We start from the raw sequence: 23,507 nt of genomic DNA on the forward strand, positions 1-23,507 counted from the left end.
GGCCGTTATAAGACAGCTTATACGGTACTTCAGTGCCGCTGTGAAAACGGATTGAGCAGATACGTACATTGAGTTTAGTTTGGATCCGTCGAGGGATGCTAAGGAGTGAGGGCCGGACGACCTTGACTCCTGACTAACCATGCTACATTCATGTACTAGCATACGTACTTTAAAGATAAAGTCCTATAAGTTGACTATTACTATATTTCTATACCACTATTACTATATTACTATTATGATATTACTACTATGTTACTATTAACATTGTGACAGTGCACAATTTATCTTTGTATTCTTCATATTTGTATATTTTTTTTGTATGTATGTATTTTGTATATGTTTGCCACTTATATCTTTCTGTGAGTTCACATTCATTTTGAAGAGTTGCAATTTTGAAATGTCACATTAATAAGCCTTCATGTCATGGTTCAAACTGATGTAACGCACCTGGCAAGAATAATTAACACAGGCCATATACCATTGAACATGTCACTCTTAAAACTCAAGCTATTGTTTATTGCACTAGCAAATGTCTTAATGACACGTGGTATAGACATCCAGACCACAACTGCAATAAATCCAGTCTAATTAACCCCAAGCTAATTAGCCCCAACTACTGTTGTCACGACCAGGTGACATCAGCTGTAGGAAGTTGTAAAACAAACCGTAATTAAGTCGGTGTAATAATCCTGTCACGGTCACGTGACTGCCCTTCCAAAAATTCATTTCGGCTTGTTCAATCAGTGACCAATAGTAAAAATATCTGATCTTGGTCAACCAATCAAAATGGTAATTAAAACACCGATTGCACCTTTTAGGCCAATCACAAAAGAATTCCAACATTGATCAGTGGTGTTTCGGCTATAAAAAGAGGTCAGTGATTTCTTGTCTACACACTTGACCTCACAATAAATGTTGAAACATCTCCCTGACTGATCATTGACTTACGGAATTCTACATTCTATTTAAGGTAAGCTTTCTTCTACAACTCTGATATTATATTATTTAATGCCATGACTAAAATGTCTTATTTATGAATAGAAAGTGGCAATATCATGTATATAGTGTCTTTGCATGAACATCGTCATGCATAATGTCAAAGTCGTTACTGACTGTGTAATAGTGTCTTTGCATGAACATCGTCCTGCATAATGTCAAAGTCGTTACTGACTATGTAATATTGTCTTTGTATGAACATCGTCATGCATAATGTCAAAGTCGTTACTGACTATGTAATATTGTATTTGCATGAACATCGTCATGCATAATATCTCAGTCGTTATTTGAACATGTAAGTGAAGTAGATGTGCTGTCATGGATTAGTTGTGCCTGTGTTGCACTCATGTATGGACACATTAGATGTACTTTGCATCACCATTATGCTAATAGTGAACTAAAGTGAATAGTTGGTTCAATAGCAAATATCATTTATATATGTTTTACATAACGACAGCTGAGGCACAATTGAGATATGTGTTAAAAGGATTTGTATGAATATGCTTTCCCATTATGATTAGTATTTGATGTTATGTTGAAAAAGGAAATATTATAACTGTTACAGATTTAAGCTCGACCATTTGAGACGCTAATTCCCCCTCAAAATGTGTATATTCGATTATTGTTTAAATATCTTTTATGTATATGTATTTATGTATTACACACTTGACCTCACAATAAATGTTGAAACACCTCCCTGACTGATCATTGACTTACGGAATTCTACATTCTATTTAAGCTATAAGCTGGTTACCCCACACGAACCAGTTGACAATATATTACTATATTACTGTTACTATATTACTATTACTATCCTGTGGAAAACTGAGTGACGTCAACTGGAAAGCGGCATTACTCTCTTAATTTTAGAGGTATCTTGGTTCGAGCCTGAATTGATCTTAGTCTCATGTTCCAACATACTATTTGTTGTTTTATGACTCGTAAGTTTTGTAATTGAAAAACAGTGAACAACTGACCTATCGATTGATTTAGAGTAAATTCAATCTATTCTCTCACGAAGAGACTTTCCTTTAAACCCGCGATGTTCTGTGAATGGGTCAGTGAGTGGGTATGTCTGTGCGTGCGTGAGCGAGCATACTGCTTGTAAATATAATTTGTGAATATCAGACATACTCGTCTCACTCTCTCTCGGTCAATTTAACTCGGGTAATTTTAACTTGTTTGAAGAACGGGTACCAACTTTTGGTAACCATAACCTGCAGGACTAGAAAAAAGACAGATTTAGAGTTATCTCCCTTCCAGCATTTGAGAATACTAGAAAAAAGATCAGCCAATCAGAAGACGACATTTTCTGGGTTAGATAAACGTACACATACACCATTATCAGTGCTTGAATTACCCGTAACAATGACTTCACTGAAGCAAAGTTACATTTTATTCATGAGTGATACAAATACTTTATCTGGTGGCAGCAGTAGTTGGATTGTTGTGGGGAATAATTTTGATAAGGTTCTGGATTCTGAAACAAACACAGTTTGTGAAGAAGATGTTTGTGAAGAAGATGTTAAGTCGGGACACCTTAGTAATAACAGAAGGATATTGATTGTTACAAGACGAAATCAAAACGTGTACTATGAGAGACTTACGATTATTGAGAAAAGACTCCACATATCAGAGGTTATGATCAATACAACAAGGAATCACTATGTTAAACATTAACAACCGTCACAGCATGGATAATCATATTTATCATGCTTTTTCCTGAATCTTGCCAATCACTGACTTACCCCTTGCAAGCGAAGTCACACCCGAGGTCGAGGATGTCGTTGGTGAAGAGCACGAGACACTCCTGTTCACATTGCTTCTCTGTAGCGTCACTGCCAAACTTCTCCACAACCGCGTTCACGAGCTTTTTGATTTCGCCACTGTCAAGAACTGCCAACACAAACAATGTGCTAACTGAATACTGTTACCAAACAGCGGATACTATTGGATAGTGCTGAATACTGTTGGGTACCACTGAATAGTGCAAAATTTTGTTTAACACTTGTGAATTCATATGAATACAACTACTAAATGTAGTCCGATCTTTTACATCTTTTTGATTTCGGCACTGTCGAGAACTACAAATACAACAATGTGCTTACCGAATACTGCTGAACCCTTGTGAATACTTTTGAATCGAACTGAATACTGTTGAATATTACAGTTACTACATACTGGTGAATACCACTGAATACCACTAAATACTATTGAATACTGATGGATACTGGTGAATGATGGTGAAAACTGTAGCATACTACCGAATAATACTGGACACTTCTGGACACTACCGATTACATTGTTAACACTCACTGTCGCCTAGCACGAATCTCTTCTCGCAGAAGGCCAGAGGCAGGAGACAGAGGAGGAAGATGGCGACCTTCATGTTGGACTTTTTACTGTGATACAAACAAAACACATGAAAACCTGCGTACACAATACGTGTTCACGGAGTGAGACGCACGCAAACATACACACACACATACACACACACACACACTTATAAATATTACAGAAACTAGACAGGAAGATAGACAGTTTCTTTAAGAGGCCATAGAGCCTTGCGACAAACGATGTTGACGGGTCCCGCATGTATGTCAGTGAAGCGATTCATCACGTTTCTTCTTCCCTAGTGTACTCTATACATAGATCGTCTTTGTTTCCTCCAATATTCAAGATGCATATGCATGATTTATCAGACATTACACTTTGCAAAGTACAACTGTATGAAGTTATACAATGCAAAAGCTGTTGATGGTATGTATATATATACACGTGTGTGTGTGTGTGTGTGTGTGTGTGTGTGTGTTTGTGTGTGTGAATCCAGCAATATATGTAATTAACTTTTCCATTCATGAACAGCTTTACTTGTGATTTTTTCATCCATAGATCAGTATCAAGATTTGTAATGTTATTCGTATCATTTGGCACTCCTTTAAGTTGAAAAACTAATCAGGACATCATCGTCGTCATCATCATCATCATCATCATCATCATCATCATCATCATCATCATCATCCCAAACACTCACAGAGGTTAAAACATCCAGCAGATCAATAAGAGAGTTAAAAAGACGTTCTCTGTTACATTCCGTTTGTGGACAAAACAGAAATACATGTTTTACAATGTCATAAGGCATATGTGCCGCATAAGCTTTCTTTAGATTGTACAGCAAAAACGCTTACACAGATGAGATAGGATATGTTATTGAAACAACCTCAATCATTAAATTCTCTTAACCAAAGCAGGTTACCAGCATCTGGATTACGTAAGAGAGAACATCTGTGGAAATTGACCCGGTAGTTAAATCAGAGGTAACGATATTAACTTCAAACTTTGAGACTCCATCTTACAAGATTATACCATTGTTTTATAGTAACAAATGCAGATGAGTTGCGATAATGTGAGCATATTAAGTAAGATCATATTTTCAGGTAAGATAAACATATGGTGTAAAGGAGATGATTTACACTTTCTATCATTAAAATCATGTTGAGCTAATCTATAGTGAAGAATCCGTTTGAAAATAATACCAACATCAGAGTCAAGCAGTCTTCTCGGGAACAATAACCCTCTCTGATCAATAAGTGCACGGAGTAATACAAATCCAAGACAATCTTTGGCAATGATCGATCAGGTGCGTTTAGAGAACCTTTGTATTTTGTTACAGATGAACCTTTGCACACATTCAAGCATATCGCATTTAGTTAATAATTTGCACCACATATTACAGGCAAAAAGACCACAAGGTAGTATCATGCGTTCCAATATGCGAATAGCATGCATAGGGTGTAGACCACCACAATCCGTGACTGTGAATAAAACTGACTAGCTTTTTCACATATTAAAACAGCACGACTAAGGGTAGATTTAGCAGTGTTTATGTATAGGCCCGCATATACGATATCCGTTTTGTGGTTAAAAACTTGATCACCCAAATATAGGCCTGGGCATTCATGTTTACGACAATCACCGAACAAAAGGAAAACACTTTTTCCAGCATTAAACTTTAGGTGCCATGTTTTTGCATAATCAGACATAACATTCAATAAATATTGAAGACCACCGTCTGTACAACTTAATAAGGTTCAACTGCAAGTAGGATACCAGGGGTAGTGGCCCAGGGGAGATTTAAGCCTCTCAGCATTTAACAGATCATTAATGCACAGTGTAAACAACCAAGCAGAGAGGACCCGTCCTTGCCCAACACCCTGACATATTTCAAAGGTATCCGAAATATCTCCGCCAATGCTAATCCGTGATTCCATTGGGGTCGAAAGTATTATATATATAAGTCGTCATAATCTACCCTTAATCCAAGACGTTTAGATTCAGTTTTAGGAAGAAATTATAAGGCCAAACCCTATGAAATACTTTCTCGTTATCAACACATGCACAGTATTCTGGCGTTTCTCTTTCATTGTAGTAAGCAATAGTTTCTATTGAAGAAGGTGAGGGAAATTCGTTACTCCTGTTGCCCAACTTTCCATTTTGTAAATGGTTACCTAAAATTGGAGTAAGTGATATGTCTCTGTAATTAGAAGGGGTTTTCATCCTTACGTTTACCTTGACCTTTGTGAATTGAGGGTATATTCCCCACTAAACAACTTGGGAACATATTCACAAGACACAATATTATTATAAAACGTAATCGGGTGGTTGATAAGTGATCTTCCACCAACGTTAACATGCTCATTTACAATATGATCCGGGCCTGGAGATTTACCTACCTTCAATACTTGTACAGTGTTCCATAGTTCATAACCAGAAATTGGACATACAAGATTCGCACTGATGTACGTCTTCATGTACGTGATGTAAGATCTTCATTGAAACTATTCACAAAACAGGTAAATTCCTCATCGATATTGTCATCTTCAAATGGTTGAGATAGATCCCTAAAGTACTTAGCAAATAGGTTACAGATAGACGTATGTTATATACAGCATTAATTTTTCAGAAAACGTATTTTTGATAAAATATGGGACTTGATATTTTTTCATGCTTAGATGATATTCTTTGGGCTGAGCAACACTCCTTTCTTCTACACATTTTACCCATAGTCGTTCAGTGTTTCGGACATTTTGTGTATCTCCAACTTTTATGTGTATTACTTCTGAAACGAGTAGTTTCAGACGAACAGGAATAGGGAATATAAAATGGTTTTCTTAATCTAGCAAGTGTTCAAATGCGTATCGGAGAAACTGTTGATAGAGCAGCACAATGATTGTTGAAGATTGTCAGATTATCTTTGTATACACTGCTGAATAGGAATTATCGCAATCCAAATCCATGAATACGTTTCATATGACAAGCCAATGTGTTACAATCAATAGTCGTTCAGTCATCTGAGCATTTAATTGCATTTGCAGTCTGCCATCAGCCAAATACAGTAACCTGCACCAACTCTAGGGATGAGCACTGTCGCATGCTCCTAAAACAGCAGCAAAATGGTACGAGCTCGTAATTATTAAGATTTGAATAGGCTTCTGGTCAGATTAAGAAGCAATCAGAGCAACAAACATGTTCTTGGTTTTGCTATAAATTGAAATTATTAAAATCATTTTATATCATTCTATGTATATCATTCCACAGTGCCTGGCACAGGTATCCATGGTGCACCGTGGCAGAGTATCTCGGTGTTAAACTACAACAAAATATAACACAAAACTCCATCAAAACGGGCAGAACTATAATCACGACATTACACGACCTGAACATTTCCGCCTTTACTTTGACGATACAGCTATCTGAATGTGCAATAACCTTCAAAACAGAAAGGACACCAACTCTAGAAAACATCGATTATCTACTGTAAAAGATTCCTGTTGGCCTAAAATGCAACTACGGGGAATGGGATGACATGAAAATCGGCTTCTGAAAGAATATGCATATGACCAGCAATGTTCATACGCTAACTAATTAAAGTGTTAAATTTCAATGCCAATCTAACTGTTCCCCTAATGTCGTAATCATCATGGTTTTTCACAACGCTCTCTCAAACGATCATACCTCTACTTACCGTTGCAGATAAGAAGAACGACAGAGAGGAATTGCGGCCCTATATATTCCAATCCTCTGGGTTTTTATGCATCACATGTTCGCTGCAACCAATGATCCTCACGTCAACAAATTCCACTTCTTATCTTGGAATAGGCTGTTTCCATTTTTATCTGGAAAATGGACCTGTCTTGTGGGAAAGTAAAAACAAAACACATGTGCAATGCAACCAGATTATGACACATGCAGAAAAAATACACAGGTCGTTTTATCTCTTGAGCGCGTTTTAATAAAAGCAACAATCCCTTCACACGACCCTTGTCCAATGTCCGATTCCAACTGAAACTACACGTCCGTTGAAGTTGAAAGAAGTATTCGTTCTTTTAAGGGACGCTGATTTAGAGCGATTTATGTTTCGTACCAAAAAATCTAATGACGTCACCAAGCTGTCAGGTAGTAAGTCCAAGTGACAGACACGAGGGTTGGGCAGCTGTCCACCCTGACACATTTGTCATTGATAGAACATAAATATCCACCAAAACACGCGTGTTAATTAATTTCTTAATTAGTTAAAGAATCAGACAATACAACCGTTAGCTGTCCACCAGAAGCTGTTACTAACATGTACCTATGGCCTTATTGTCATATTGTAAGTATCCTAGGGGTGTCATTTCTTACCGAATCTTTTGTGCATATACGGTACGATGACAGATCCAATTTGATCCTATTTCTGTGGTCTGATGGATTTCAAACTGACCCTAGGGTCGATCGAGGACAAAAGAAAATTGGATTCTGATTCTATTCATTAAAATTCAATTTTGTCTGAACGTCGTCATCATGTTTTCGTTTCGGGCGTTTAGCCAACATAGCATTATATTTCTCAGCGAATTCGGCATGAGTGGAAGTGTCCTCAAAATCATCAGGAGCCGACGAGATTGCTGTAAAGTCCCCATCAGAATCTGATTGATTGATTGATGTGTGGTTTAACGTCGCAGGCGGCAATCTTTCAGCCATATAGCGACGTGAACATTGAGAATCCAGACAATATTCTGCCAACAAAGGGCAGTAAAAAGTTACTCAGTAGCATAATATTAAAAGGCAATACAATAATCTGCCAATGAAAGGCCGCAAAATGTAAGTCAGTATCATAATATTAAAAAGCAAAACACTAATCTACCAACAAAGGGCAGTAAAACGTTAGTCAATATCACAATGTTGTAAAAAACTAACAACTACAGATAAGAAATAGCGTTTTGATTACCTGGAAGACCAATGAAATGATAGGAGTAAAAGCATGCTGTATGTCAAAAGACAAATTATAACTTATTTAACAGATTTATTTCTTTCAGGTAACCTAAAATTAGGTGATAACTCACATTGTTAAAAAGATCTTTTAAACTATTACACGAATAAAAAGTACTTCTTGCAGGAGCAAAATCCACACAGTCAAGTAGTATATGCTCGACTGTTATTGGCTCCTGGCAAGGAATACAGAAAGGGGCGTCTTCACCCTTCAAAAGGAACTCGTGCGTGTACCGGGAATGGCCTATACGGCAACGTCTAAGGATAACCTCATCAAATCGAGTAACGCAATTTAGATGAGTATATCCAATGGTTGGCTTAATTTGAAATAATTTATTATTGATCTGTGTATCCCACAGCGCCTGAAAGAGTTGGCGTACATATGATCGGATACAGGGCCTAAAATCTCTATACGAGATACTAAAAGGAGAGATTTCCTTGTCCAAGGCTGCCTTGGCCTCTGCATCAGCCTTGGAATTGCCTCTAATGCCCATGTGGCTGGGCAGCCAGCAAAAGACGATGATGTACGAGTTCATGCATAACGACTGGTATGATTCCAGAATATTAATCATGAGTGGATGAGAAGGAGAGCGATTCTTAAGTGCTTGAAGGCAGGACAATGAATCTGAGAAGACAACAAATTTACGCAGATTGCTGTGTTTCATATACTGTAGAGCTGTTAACAAAGCATTTGCCTCAGCTGTAAATATAGAAGCATTGTCTGGAAGCCGAAAGGACAATGCTTCAGATCCAAAGACGGCAGCAGAAGCAACCTTACCACCATCCTTGGATCCATCTGTAAAAATAGGGTAGTAGGAAGTATACTTATCTTGTAGGATAGTAAATTCCTGCTGATAGACCAATTCATTTGTTTCTGATTTTTTAAACTTGGAAAGTGATACATCAACCTCTGGTTCAACGATACACCATGGTGATGTAGATATAAGACGGGATTCGGCAATAAGATTTAGATCAATGTCAGCATCAGATATGTGCTCTCTAATTCTGATGCCGAGGGGTGGAACAGCATTAGGTTTTTTATCATAACGGTGAGAATACTTTGGGTTAAAAACACAGTTAAAAGCAGGATTAGAAGGGGTTGATTTTAATTTGGTTATATACTGCAAAGATAGTTTAATGCGTCTTAGAGACAGTGGAAGCTCATCAGCTTCCACATACAGAGATTCTACCGGAGATGTGCGAAACGCCCCCATGCAGAGTCTGAGACCCTGGTGGTGGACAGGGTCCAGTAGCTTTAAAGTGGCCTTAGTGGCCCCACCATAAACAATAGAACCATAGTCCAGCTTGGAACGGACTAAGGAACGGTAGAGATTGAGGAGTGTGGCTTGGTCGCCACCCCATTTAGTGTTAGAAACAACTTTAATGATATCTAATGCCTTCAAGCACTTAAGTTTCAGTTGCTTAATGTGAGGTTTGAAAGTGAGACGTCTGTCAAAAATAAGACCAAGAAACTTGGCTTCATCCACAACTTTAATAGGATGTTTATTCAAATAAAGATTTGGTGCTTTGTGGCAACTTGTTTTACGGCAGAAATGTATACAATTGGTCTTTGTCATAGAAAACTTAAAGCCATTTTCCAAGCACCATCTGTGGATTTTATTGAGGCACAGTTGCAACTGCCTCTCGATGGTCTGCATATGTTTGCCACGACATGATACATTAAAATCATCAACAAAAAGAGAACCATCAGTATTATTATTTAAAACTTTTGACAGACTGTTTATCTTAATGCTAAAAAGAGTAACAGACAGGATACTGCCCTGTGGGACACCTTGTTCTTGCTGAAAATAATCAGAAAAAGTGGTGCCCACACGGACCTTAAACTGTCTGTTACTCAGAAATTTAGAAATGAATTCTGGTAATCGGCCACGGAGGCCTAATGAATGTAAATCTTTTAAAATACCATGTTTCCATGCTGTGTCGTATGCTTTCTCAAGATCAAAGAAGATCGACACAACATGGTCACCGGCAATGAAAGCATCCTTAACATATGATTCCAATCGAACGAGATGATCAATGGTGCTATGGTTCTTTCTGAATCCACACTGAATATCAGAAATAAGATGGTTGGATTCTAAATAATACACCAAGCGGTCATTGATCATTCGTTCCATTGTTTTACAAACACAGCTAGTCAGCGAGATCGGTCTATAGTTAGACGGATCAGTGGCATCTCGGCCTGGTTTAGCTACAGGAACTATGGTAGCATTACGCCAAGAGGTTGGAAAATTGCCAGAAGTCCAAATGTTGTCAAAAATGTGAAGTAAAGATTCTAGAGATGACTGGGGCAAGTGTTTCAACAGCTGATAATGTATGTTATCAGGCCCCGGTGCTGTATCATGAGCTTTATTTAAAGCAGTAAGCAGTTCAGATATAGAAAATTCGTCATTATACTCTTCACCATTGTCTGAAGAGAAATCAATTTTGGACTTTTCCTGAGTTTTCTGATATCGCTGGAACTCTGGCACATAGTTATCAGAAGACGAATGTTTTGCCAGAGTTTCAGCCAATTTGTTAGAGATATCAGACTTATCAGTTAAAGTGTCATTTCCAACAACTAAATGTTGAACAGAGGATTTAGAACCTTTACCTCTAATTTTGGCAATCATGTTCCAAACTTTTGAAATTGGGGTCCGAGAATTAATCTTGGAAACATACTTATGCCAAGACCCATGCTTTGATGATTTAAAGCAGCGACGGGCCTTGGCAGCATTAATTTTGAGTTGACCTAGATTGTGGCCGGTAGGATGTCGGCTGAAGTACTTTTCAGCCTTCTTCCTTACTTTTCGAGCTTGTTTGCATTCATTCGTAAACCAAGGTTTACGAGTACGTGGAACACCAGAGGTCTTAGGAATGGTTTTGTTTGCTATATTTAAAAGTGTATCAGAAAACGCTTGAATAGGATCTCTTGCATCAACAAATGATTTACTTGAAATTTCATCCTCACAAAGCAGCTGGAAACGAGGCCAGTCTGCCTTGTTGAAATTCCACTGTGGCAAAGTAGAATCATTACATGTGTCTGAGACTGATAATAGAGTGGGAAAGTGGTCAGAACCACAAAGATCATCATGAACTGACCAAGATAAATCACTGTATAAACTAGGGCTACATAGCGTTAAATCTAGAGCTGAATATGTCCCTGAGCCGGGATGTAAATATGTGTGTGACCCGTCATTCATAATGCACAGGTCGTTATTTAAAATGAAATTTTCAAGCAGCTTACCACGACCATTACAATCATTAATTCCCCACAAAGGGTTATGACCATTGAGGTCGCCCATGATAACGCATGGTTGAGGTAACTGATCATATATCTCCTGCAGCTCAGACTGTGTACAATGAGCTGAAGGAGGGATATAAATAGAACACAATGTAAAAACAATTTGTAATGTTATTCTGAGAGCAACTGCTTGCAATGAGGTTTTTAATGTAACAGGGCTATGAATGATGCCCTGCCTAACCAATATAGAAGAGCCACCTGTAGCTTTATCTGCATTAGCAGGTGAAAATGAGTGATATCCACTATATCGTCTAAAATCAAAATGATCAGTCTCTTTCATATACGTCTCTTGGAGGCAAAATGCCACAGGATTGAAGTCCTGTGACAAGAGTTGCAAGTCGGGAAGGTTGTTCCTAAGACCTCTACAGTTCCACTGTATAAGGTGTGGGGCCATAATTAAGGATGCTTACTTGGAGGAAGAATTGGAGATCTCCCTCTTCTTCTACTGGAAGAATAAGAACGGTTGCCACCTCTAGACCGAGTCATATGTTCATCACGAGAAGGTGATGGGCTGGAGGTTCTAGAGGAAGGACCAAGTTCCATATTTTCAAAGACTTCATAGGAATTCCTAGTTTCAACTGTTTTTGGTTGTAAATCAATCTGTTGGTTGGATTTGGTTTTAGCGTGCTTCTGCGCTTTTTGGCTATTTGGGGATGATTGCAATTCGTAGAATTGTTGGATGGGGTCTAATTCTCCCTTGGAGACTCGGCCAGAATTTTTAGGGTTTTGTTGTTTAGAGGTTGAGGAATCTAAGGATTTGGTAGAATTAGAAGGTTGAGAAGAGCTATCTGTCTGAGAGTGAGCTGACTTAAGGGAGATTTGTTTAGGTTGTTCTGCCTCAAGCCATGTAAAGTCAGTTTGACAAGAGGCTGAGCAAGTGGTCTTTCTAAGTGATTGAGAAGCAGCTGCAGAGTAAGATTGGTTGATATTAGGCAGATTTCCTTCAACGATAGTTCTGGCTTCATAGTAGGTGATGTTTCTTTGTGTTTTCATTTTTACTATGTCATTTTCTTTTTGGAAGACTGGACACTGCTTTGAGAATGCTGGGTGATGACCCGAGCAATTAACACAACGTGCCTCCTCATTACATTCTGAGCCTTCATGCTCTGATGAGCCACAGCGAAAACAAGCCTTTGAATTCCTGCACGAGTTTGCACCATGGCCGAACTTTTGGCATTTGTAACACCGTAGTGGAGGTGGGATATAGGTGTCCACTTTGATATTACAATAGCCTGCTCGAATTTCCTTTGGAAGTTGAGCACATGCAAAAGTAATCAAATAGGTATTAGTGACAATGGTTCCAGTTGGTTTCTTCAGAGAGAAACGTTTAATATGGGATACTCCTTGTGGGGAGAGGGCATGAACGATTTCCTCTTCACTCATATCTGCTAAGTGCTTATCTCTGTCCCTGATGACTCCCCTACAGGAATTCAAAGACTTGTGGACGGATGGACGAACAGGTACATTTGCCAGTGACTTGGTTTTCAATAAGTTTGATGATTGGTGTTTATTGGCACATTCTACAAGAAGGGCTCCAGATCTCAACTTACGAATGTTGTCAACATCACCTGCAATCCCTTTGATAGCCTTTTCTACTGCAAAAGGGTTGAGTTTTACTGCAGCAGATTCCTGACCTTCAATGACAATAAATTTGGGCCAGTGACTTGACTTTAATGGATTTGTTTCAACTTCTTCGTCAGATGAGCTAGAATACAAATGTCTTTTCTTGGCGGTTGTTTTGGAAGACATGGTGAGATTTAGTAAGTTCGTCATCCCTGCTCCCCACCCGCCACCGAGCACCAACAAGGGCGGTGCCACTGTCTGCGGATCTCCAGCAGACTGGCACCAGGGATACAGGGATGATATACACTGCTAAGTAAGGTCTGCCCAGTCATCCACTGAAGAAAGGGAGAGTCCTCCCCGCTATCAGAGAACAAGCCTTTCTCAGCTTCAAACTGAACGAATTCAAACCAACAGTTTGGCTCATGAGCCACCGCCTTCTAGGAAGATGGTGGCAAAGAAACGTCTGAGCTTTAGTACATTTAATACACAGCAATAATCACTATATGTTGGCCACAATAAAGTATGACTTCCTAGGGCATGGCGTGACCAGCCGATTGACCAAGACGAGCCCACTTGGCCGCCCCTCTAGGGGAAGTCCGGGTCAAAGTGGTGTGTTGAGGTCAGGTCATATAATTGCCAATGGCCTGACCCCTCAACCACCAGACAACCATCCTCCCCCGACAGTAGGCTGCAGCCCACGGCCAACAGGCCGCCTCATTTCAGTCGCCTTCTACGACCAGCATAAGGATACTGGGGACCAATTCTAAACCCGGGAACCCCACGGGTTGGTAAGGAAAGCTATAGGATAGAATAGCCAAAAGCATAAGTGACAGCAAAGCAGGACAAAAGACTGGATCAGAGGAACAGTTCAAGGTAAAGCATGGGAAAGTAGACAGGAAAGCTGGAAAAGAGGATGAGCAGGAATGGTGTCATTTCGCTACCAAAGGCATTGCCTCCCCCACACCACGAAGAGGTATGACACCCTGTGGGGGCCATCAGAATCTGAATTCATAGCCCTATCTGCGAAGCAAACGCTATCACTATTGTCGATAAGCGTAATCCGCAAAGTAGGTTCTGCACGAACAAAACGTGCCAAACGCACGCACAAAGCTCAGCCAACCGAAACGCGCAAGTGAAGTACACGAGCAACTAAAGGCAATTGCAAAATATAATTACTAAATTGATTACCAAAGCAAGTTTCACCAACTATGCTTATGGTATAGTACAAAGAACACCTCAACTAACTACTGTAAATCTCAGCGAGAACAATCTACACAGGAACACTGACTCAGAGAGACCAAGCAAGAGACCACTTTGCCATTGTTACACTCATTCAGTTATCCCCTTGTTAGGAGACTGGAGTATGACATGAAAATTTCACGTTTACAATTTTCAGTCAGTAGTGTTTGATTTGAACCTGAAAACCTTGATTATGCACAGATTATGAGGATAAAAATGGTCTACAGCGATGTATCCCCAACGATTTTCCCCAACGTTTTTTTTAGTAACATTCTAGTTTCATTCCTGTTTTCTCCTCGATCCAGGCTTAAATACTCTCCAGATATGGATAACTTTTGTTCATCCATACCGGTGGTGTGTTACTGATTAAATGTCGCTTTAGCACAAGTCACATTTATTATTGTCCGTATATTTCATTTGATGTAGTAGGTCAGTCTTTGGTAGTTTTCTGTAAATGATATTGTATGTGCTGTTTGCATGATTACGGAATGGTATGTGATGTATAGTTTTCCATTCTTGTACTGTCAGGGTACACCAGAGATTGTTCTCCTATTTCCGATCGTGTTTCGAAACAGTGAATGTTCGATGTGCCACAGAATATTCTACAACATTTCGCGTTTCCGATACATCTTTAAAGAAATATGGAAGAGTTTAATGCGTTTGCTTTTAACAACTGATTTGATTATGCCATGATATTCAATGAATATTTTTATCTGATATTTTTTTCTGAAGGGAAAACAGAGTGAGATAGTTTTTGCCATTATCAACCAGGTCATTAATATCTCGTATACATTTATCAGAGTAGTGTTTATAGAAGAAGGTGTTTCCTTCTATTTTAATGTACCATATGGTTTGGGAAATTTTTTCGACATTTTCGCCTTTGGAGTTTAGGTATAACCATTCCAGGACAATCCCTCCTGAAGGGATTTGTTCTTCGATTTCTCAGCTTACATGTCAGGTTTTCATCGTTATTTATGAGGTGGTGGAGACATGGTCGAGTTTTGATATGAAATAATTAAAGAGTTTTTTAAATAGGTTTCACTTTGAATAGTCGTCTAACCCATGATCACTTTTTAGGAGATATTATCTGCCTTATATTTGGAGCTCGTAGTCATCCTTTATCATATGGTTTTTTAAGTATTTTTGTTTTTGTTTTTTTTTCATATAAATCTGAAACAGACTGGTTCGATTTTTATTGGTTTATCGCTAGAATCTGGAAGCCATGTGAATAGATAGATGGGCTTTGGTAAGGTAAGCTTTTTAATAGTGTTTTTTCTTCCTAATGGAGTAAGATAACGCTGTAACCCTACATCATAGCTTTTCAATAGTGTTTTCCTTCCTATTGGAGTAAGATCACGTTGAAACCCTACATCATAACTTTTTAATAGTGTTTTTTATCCTATTGGAGTAAGAGCACTCTGTAACCCTACATCATAGCTTTTTAATAGTGTTTTTCTTCCTATTGCAGTAAGAGCACGCTGTAACCCTACATGATAGCTTTTTAATAGTGTTTATCTTCCTATCGGTGTAAGATCACGGTGAAACATCATAACTGACTTATTGCCTTTTAGTTATTATTTTTTCGACCATTTCCGTCAAAGTTTTCTATAAAGGTGAAACGTTTTCTTTTCCCAGTCGAAGTTCCACTGTTTAGAAAACATTACACCTGATGAGCGCTGTGAGCCTGTCGAAAATGGTTACGTTTACTCCTGTTTATTTGAAGGTCTGAGAACGTTGCTTACATATGTTTAGCGCACTCTGTACACGGGCTCCACTTCTATTTCGATAGTGTTGTATCGACGGAGAACTGTGATATGAGGTATATTTTTTGTTTCGGATTTGAATTCTTTTGATTTTTTTTTAATGTTACGGAGCAGTATCGCTAATATTTTTACGCATAATACGAAAAGCTATGGGGATAATGGGTCACCTTGTCTGCAGAATCTGGTCATTCTACAGAAATCTCTTCCGAATCCATTAATATAAAAATGCTTGATCTGATATAACAAAAACTGTTTCTATCCAGTGCTTGATGGAGGCACCAGAGTGAAAGAAAGTCAAAACATTTTGTATAAAGCTACTAAGTTTATTGTTACGTTTTGGGTTGGGGGTTTTCAAACATTCTTTGCAACTTTAGATTTTGACATGTCTGTTTACTGTAAAGGTTGTTTCATAAATATGGACTTCGCTTAAGGCGTATTCCTTGTTTCTGAGAATTTCTTCTCGAGACCATATTCTACTTCAGCAATTGTCTGGTCTCAAGGGAGATGAAGAACCTGGTTGTTTTTCGCCTTTTCTATCAAGTTTGCTTTTGATCACATTATTATTCCTTTTGCTTCAATTTCGTTTATTGTTACTTTTTCTTTGTTTGGTCTTGCGAACGGCTCTGGAAATCTCATGTTTGACACTGATTTTCAACAGTTTAGTTTGTATTCGTTTTCTTCTTTTTCTCGTGATTTCCTTAATCTTTTTTCTGGGATGGATATTTAATGGCATGACCCCCAACGATTAACAGAAGAGTTTCCAAGAATAACTGATCGTCTATGTTCAACATTGTTTTCCTTTTCATCAGCTTTCATCATTTTCAAATGGTATCTAAAATAATCTTTTGGCCTTTTAAACATATTAATCTTTGTCCTGAAGAAGTGAAATCGCCTTCCCTCCCTCCTCTATCTATCCCTCTCTTCTTCCTCCTTGTCTCTCTCTCTCATCGTTCCTATCTTTCTCTCTCTGGTAGCGACATCAGACACCTTTATTGTTGTTTTTCGCATAATATACGAAGTGGTACAAGTTGATGGTGACAGACAGAGTGGTGAATCATCAATCGGCTCTGTCATTACATACATGCGGATGGTCGAGCTAGTCGTTGGTTGGGCGCCGGTCCTGACAATGCCACTACTAGCTTCACAGATGGGATGGAGACGATCCTCTGTCAGTCAGGTTTCATGGAGAGGAATGTGACGCCATGTGGTGAAGGATCACTTACTTTGTATGTGTATAGACATAACATCCGTCAAAATACGAAGGTGTGATACACATAGTACTGCGAATGAGAAGTCCTGCTCGGAGGAGGTGGAGTTAAATTTGGGGATATATATTGTGAGGAGACGGAAGAAGGGTTATGATAAGAGGGTATACACCAAACGGTTGCTGAAAGCATTACACAGCCTAAAGGACATCGGTGAACTTTGGACACATGTTGGGTCGTTTGTGTTAAGACTTATCACGACAGGCAGTACCTCTTGACCTCACCGTCAAAAGCTCGTGATATTAGCTATCTTGATTGCAACGTCATATCCCATTTGACTTCACCCAACCCTGAGTATCCAATGGGTTTGGGAAATCAGCAGTTCGTTGTACTGAGGTATGAAGAAGTCATTAGGATATTGCCTTGCCAGTTGTCAGTTCTTCTGTATATGCATTTGATGTGTGTAAAGACTGCTTGTATTTTCCATAACAAAGACTTCATGGAAGCAAAGTTACATTTTATTCATGACCGGATACAACTACTTTAACTGGTGGCAGCGGTAGTTGGACTGTTGTGGGGAATAAGTTTAATAAGGTTCTGGATTCTGGAACAAAAAACAGTTTGTGAAGAAAATGTACACCAACACAATGGCTAAGTTCGGGGCACTGTAGTAATAATAGAATGCTATTAATTGGTGCAAGAAGAAATCAACAAGACTTTTAGTGAGTTATATGAAGTGTACGATTATAGTGAAAAGACTGCATCAGTATCAAAAGCTTTTTATTACTACAAGACAAGAAGGAATTATTATGTTTTACAGATTAAGATAGATATGAAGCAGAGTAGGTTTGGATGATCCTGGCACAGTCAGGCCGGTAAGGCTCATCCTCAGCTCAGGGCCCTTGCCTCCTCTACACGAAGCCCAGACAGCGAATGGAACTTTTCCCAGGAAACGTTGCCTAGTCAAACCCACCAAGAACTTTCCGGAGAATATAGAGGCTCCCCAACACTGCAGCCTTCTGCATTACCCAGGTTGTCAGAATGACTGTGCTCCTGGTGGAGAACATGGGCACTACGAAAGCAAGGGCACCGAGAACAATCGGGAGACTGACGACAGTGTACTGGTGCAAGCGAGACATTTCAAAGGTGAGGTCCGCATATTTATCATGCTTTTCCTGAATCTTGCCAATCACTGACTTACCCCTTGCAAGCGAAGTCACAGCCGAGGTCGAGGATGTCGTTGGTGAAGAGGGCCAGACACTCCTGTTCACACTGCTGCTCTGTAGCGTCACTGCCAAAGTTCTCCACTACCGCGTTCACGAGCTTTTTGATTTCGGCACTGTCAAGAACTACAAATACAGCAATGTGCTTACCGAATACTGCTGAACCCTTGTGAATACTTTTGAATCCTACTGAATACTGTTGAAAATAACTACATACTGGTGAATACTACTGAATACCACTAAATACTTTTGAATACTGATGGACACTGGTGAATGATGGTGAAAACTGTAGCATACTATTGAATAATACTGAATACTTCTGGACACTACCGATTACATTGTTAACACTCACTGCTGTCTAGCAGGAATCTCTTCTCGCAGAAGGCCAGAGGCAGGAGGCAGAAGAGGAAGAGGGCGACCTTCATGTTGTACTTTTCTACTTCAGACTATGAAACTAAAACATGCCATTACATAGATAGGATATTTAAATAGCGCACATAACCACGCACCAGTGCATGCTCAAGGCGCTGGTATTTTGCCCTCGATCACTGGATGTCAATCTCAACAGCACATCGTATTTCAACCTCAACTCCCTGGGGAGTATACAACTCTTGCTGCCACTAGCCGCACCGAATTTATTGTAGCTCTCTCATCCTAACGAGGTACATAATTGACAGCTGGGTGGACAGGGACACATAGTCACAGCACTTGGTCCAAGTTTACTGCACTTTGCTGTACCCGCAACTAGGTGTATGCACGTGTTCATGTGACCACCATCTGTCATATACCAACGGATTCGTGGGTTCTTTTAAGTGCACAATGTTGTGTACGGTACACTAGGAGTTGTGACAACACTGAAAGAATCTTCACACAAAGTTGACTATAAGTTTTTTACACCCGGCCACAGGTGGGCTCGATCCCGAAATCGAAACCTCGCTGGACTCACTAGCCTGGCGCCTTAGCCAGCTCGCCCACCATGACCCCTTATAAGTACGTTCACAATACGTGCCTTTCCCCCACCCCTTATGATTTACTACATCATATCTGCAGCATGCGACAAGCAAACCACAGTCTTGTATCTGTACATACAGGAGAGATCATATATTTATAGGATGAGACAGCTTACATACATACGAACACATCCTCTCGTCAAACTTATCAAACAAAACTACACCCGATCCCTAATGCAACTGTGTCACGACCATTATTTTCCCTCTTCACTGAGAACAAAATGATGGCCTCTCAAGCTATCAGTTTGAACTAACACTCAACTGCATCATGTCCCCAAAGTACGTGCCATAGCTTCAACAGAAACAGAAAGACAACGCAAGAATAATACGGATGATTCAACTGACTCCAGATGTTCGTGAAACTTATCGCATCACAAATATATGACAAGCAGTTAGATACACTGACTAAACGAAACAGTTAAATTTCAATGCAGTCTACGAGTTCCCCATACGTGGTAAGCAACATGGCGCTTCACAATGCTCCCCAACACGATTATGTGACTATCATAACTTACCCTTGCGTTGTAGATAAGGAGGATGACTGCCCAGAGTGTGACGCTATATATGGAGTTTTTCGCTGCATCACATGATCGGTGCAACCAATATAATGGTTCCATTTGTTATCTTTAGAATAGACCGTTCTTGTGGGAAAGTAACAGATAAACACATGTGCAGTACAAGCAGATCATGAAACATGCAGAAAGAAGATTCATGTTTTTAATAAACTCAACAAACCCACTATATGTTTCTCGTCCAAAGTCCGATTCCAACACCGTTGGAAGATAAAGTAGATGTCCGCACCAACATGACCAGTGTAAATATGAGTACAATTACTATATTTGGTGTGAAAGTAGTCTTGGCTTAGGATTTTAATAACACTTGGTGACATTTGTTTGTTTACAAGTTCCGATAAATCATGAGAAATAGAGGGTTGTGTTAAAGTCCATGGAACTGGTTTAGGTAGAGATTGCGCAGCATTCAGTTGAAGATTGTTCAACTCGTACTGAACAAGTTATCCAAATGGTGGTTTTCCATGATTCCAATCACACATGACATATTCCACACAATCGCACAAAATATCAGTTGCTGGTTGATACCTAGATGAAGCTCCTAAAGATAAGTAGTATAGATAAGAGCCACTTTAAGACGATGATATTGCAAAGGAGGTCCTGAACATTCCACCTCCAAGAAACTGGTGTAGTAGGAAAGGCACCAGTGCATATCCGAAGAGCTTTAGCTTGAACACGATCAAGTTTAGCCAAATTACATTAGCTTTCTCTTCACGGGAAATAGCATTTTGATCCAAAACAGGAATAGGGGATCTATTGTGGTTTCCACTAATCCTTTTTACTTTGGCCCAAATAGAAGATAAGGAGGTATGCCTGTTTATTGTAAATATATAGGAACACCAACTGCTGCGCTTTAAAGACGTCAGTCCGTTTTTGGCGAAAGTCTTCTAAGTCAACCGGTAAGGATTTCCTGCAAAGTCGGTTATAGGCCTTTTGTCGAGCTTTATTAGCTTTGTCATAATCCTTATTCCACCAATATTGAGTATTTCGAGTATTTGGTTTTCCAGAAGTTTTACCAATAGCTCTTTCTGAGAGTTTAGTCAGTGAGAAAGTTAGATTGTAATATAAACTTTCAATGTCATCTAAAGCAGATCACACGTTATTTCATTTGAACAAAGTTCAACAAATTTATGCCAATTTACAGATTTAAATCTCCATCTAGAAATTCCTAGTACATGTGTTCGAAGAGGTTTAAATGATATTTCGGTGAAAACTGGAAAGTGATCACTCCCCAGACTGTCATTTTGATAAATGCCCCATTGACATTTGTTTGATAATATAGGCGAAACAAAGGTAAGATCCCATGCTGAGAAAGTAAAGTTACCAATATTTATACGGGTCATTTCGCCAGAGTTTCTACAACTTGACCAGCCTGAATTGTATGCCTGCTCCCCACAGTACACTGTGACAATTAAAATCATCACATATCAAAACTGGTGTAGCTACAGATTTGTCAGCATTTTACAATCATTTAAAGATGGCGTACCATTGCTGTACATATAAACAATGGTTAGGAATTGTTTCTCGTTTGAGACAATTTCCACACCATTTGCCTTAAAATTAAGTTTCGGCAAGGTATGGCTATTATGTTAAATCCGATTAAACAAAAATAGCACAACCGCCACGTTTGGTATTTCTAGCCTTAGGATCATATTCAATGCGGTCACTACGCATGCAAACATAACCATTAATTTTGAACTGACACTCAGGCCAGAGAAAGGTTTCTTGAATGCATATTACATCCGGTTTGAATTCTAGTTTTCCAAGAAACGCCTTATGATTAGGACCGTATGCTACTAAACTCTGTGCATTCCACTGCAGAATAGTTAGTAGTAAGATGGCACTATCCATCATGTTTTATCAGTGGAAAAGGAACGGAAAATATCTTGAGGTATATCAATGTGAAGATGAGACTTTGTAGCGTGCATAATACGATATATTTGGTCATCACGGTTTGTAGCACCAAAGCTGACTGTGATAACCTCTAACAGGAATGCAACAAGATTTTCAGTTGAATATTCAACTCGGGATGTGCTGCGTTCCCCAGATGGACGTGTAGACTGTGAATGAGCCAACGATCTATCACCATTGATAGGACTCTGACAGGAGCATTTATTTGCTCTGTTCGAACCCTGAGTGACCTTCACTGAAGGTCGACTTATTGCAACATGCTGGGAAGATGAAATAGCTGACTGTTAAGGACGACGTTTGACAACATTTGCAAATGACACAGGCATAGTAGATTGTACTCTTTGACCATTTGTACGGCTTCTTTATAAGAAACTTTGTTCTCAACTTTAAAACGTTGGATTTCAACCGGTTCCTTGTATTTACTACAACCTCTGTAGGCTGCGCTGTGTTTTCCTCCACAATTTGAACATTTCAAGGTATCTTTAGAGGGACAGGCATCATAGGCATGATCCCCACTGCAGCAAGCACAAACCTGGATTGTACTTTTACAATTGGTTGATGTATGGCCGAAACGCTGGCATTTATAACATCTGAGGGCTGGTTGTCCATATGTTCTTACCTTGAAAGACTGATAGTACATGTATACATGCTCAGGAAGTGTAGTACTTGCAAAGGTTAACAGAACTGATAATGTCTGCTCTTTTTTCTTGCCTCAGGTCAAACGTTTATCATCAGTAACTTTGAACGATTTCAACTGCTCAGCTATTTCATCTTCAGAAGTGTCCAGATCGATATTGTAAATAACGCTTTTTGTTTCTCTCAGACTTTTGGGGACATAAATTTTGTTTTGTTTCCCACAAATTCGCGTCAGAGAGAGAGAGAGAATCATTTTGGATCGCTCAGCCGATCTGCCGTTTAACACAATGTCATCTTTATCCAACCTCTTCAGGCTATGGATATCACCAACATGTTTTTGAATGTCCTTAGCTAGTGCAACGGGACTGATGGATTTCAAACTGACACTAGGGTCGACCGAGGACAAAATAAGAATTGGATTCTGATTCTATTCATTAAAATTCAATTTTGGCTGAACATCACCATCATGTTTTCGTTTCGGGCGTTTAGCCAACATAGCATTATATTTCTCAGCGAATTCGGCATGAATGGAAGTGTCCTCAAAATCATCAGGAGCCGACGAGATTGCTGTAAAGTCCCCATCAGAATCTGCATTCATAGCCCTATCTGCGAAGCAAACGCTATCACTATTGTCGATTAGCGTAATCCGCAAAGTAGGTTCTGCACGAACAAAACGTGCCAAACGCACGCACAAAGCTCAGCCAACCAAAACGCGCAAGTGAAGTTCACAAGCAACTAAAGGCAATTGCAAAATATAATTACTAAATTTTCACCAACTATGCTTAT

At 39.3% G+C, this 23,507-nt stretch overlaps 1 protein-coding gene across 3 annotated transcripts; it reads right to left on the reverse strand.

The window, feature by feature from the left end:
- Positions 1-2,347: 2,347 nt before the first annotated feature.
- LOC137256353 (uncharacterized) lies at positions 2,348-20,144 on the reverse strand. 3 transcript variants are annotated; one of them, XM_067794139.1, is made up of 4 exons: positions 20,121-20,144; positions 18,948-19,049; positions 18,574-18,721; positions 17,875-17,976 (listed from the first exon to the last, which is right to left on the reverse strand). In XM_067794139.1, the coding sequence occupies exons 2-4, from the start codon at positions 19,018-19,020 to the stop codon at positions 17,916-17,918; spliced, it is 282 nt and encodes a 93-aa protein (XP_067650240.1). In that variant the 5' UTR covers positions 19,021-19,049; positions 20,121-20,144; the 3' UTR covers positions 17,875-17,915. The 3 variants fall into 3 exon arrangements, with proteins under 3 accessions (XP_067650242.1, XP_067650241.1, XP_067650240.1); XM_067794141.1 differs by lacking the exons at positions 17,875-17,976; positions 18,574-18,721; positions 20,121-20,144 and adding exons at positions 2,348-2,476; positions 2,745-2,892 and having other exon boundaries at positions 18,948-19,044; XM_067794140.1 differs by lacking the exons at positions 17,875-17,976; positions 18,574-18,721; positions 18,948-19,049; positions 20,121-20,144 and adding exons at positions 2,348-2,476; positions 2,745-2,892; positions 3,313-3,392.
- Positions 20,145-23,507: the final 3,363 nt, after the last annotated feature.

Source organism: Haliotis asinina, chromosome 11, assembly GCF_037392515.1.
Source record: "Haliotis asinina isolate JCU_RB_2024 chromosome 11, JCU_Hal_asi_v2, whole genome shotgun sequence".
Classification (NCBI taxonomy): Eukaryota; Metazoa; Mollusca; class Gastropoda; order Lepetellida; family Haliotidae; genus Haliotis; species Haliotis asinina.

Coding starts and splice junctions, on each gene's coding strand:
- LOC137256353 (XM_067794141.1), bottom strand. CDS start 19,020: ATGAAGGTCGCCCTCTTCCTCTTCTGCCTCCTGCCTCTGGCCTTCTGC. Junction 2,893..18,947: donor GAGATTCCTGCTAGACAGCA/GTGAGTGTTAAC, acceptor TTGTGTTGGCAG/TTCTTGACAGTGGCGAAATC. Junction 2,477..2,744: donor TGTGACTTCGCTTGCAAGGG/GTAAGTCAGTGA, acceptor TGTTTGTTTCAG/AATCCAGAACCTTATCAAAA.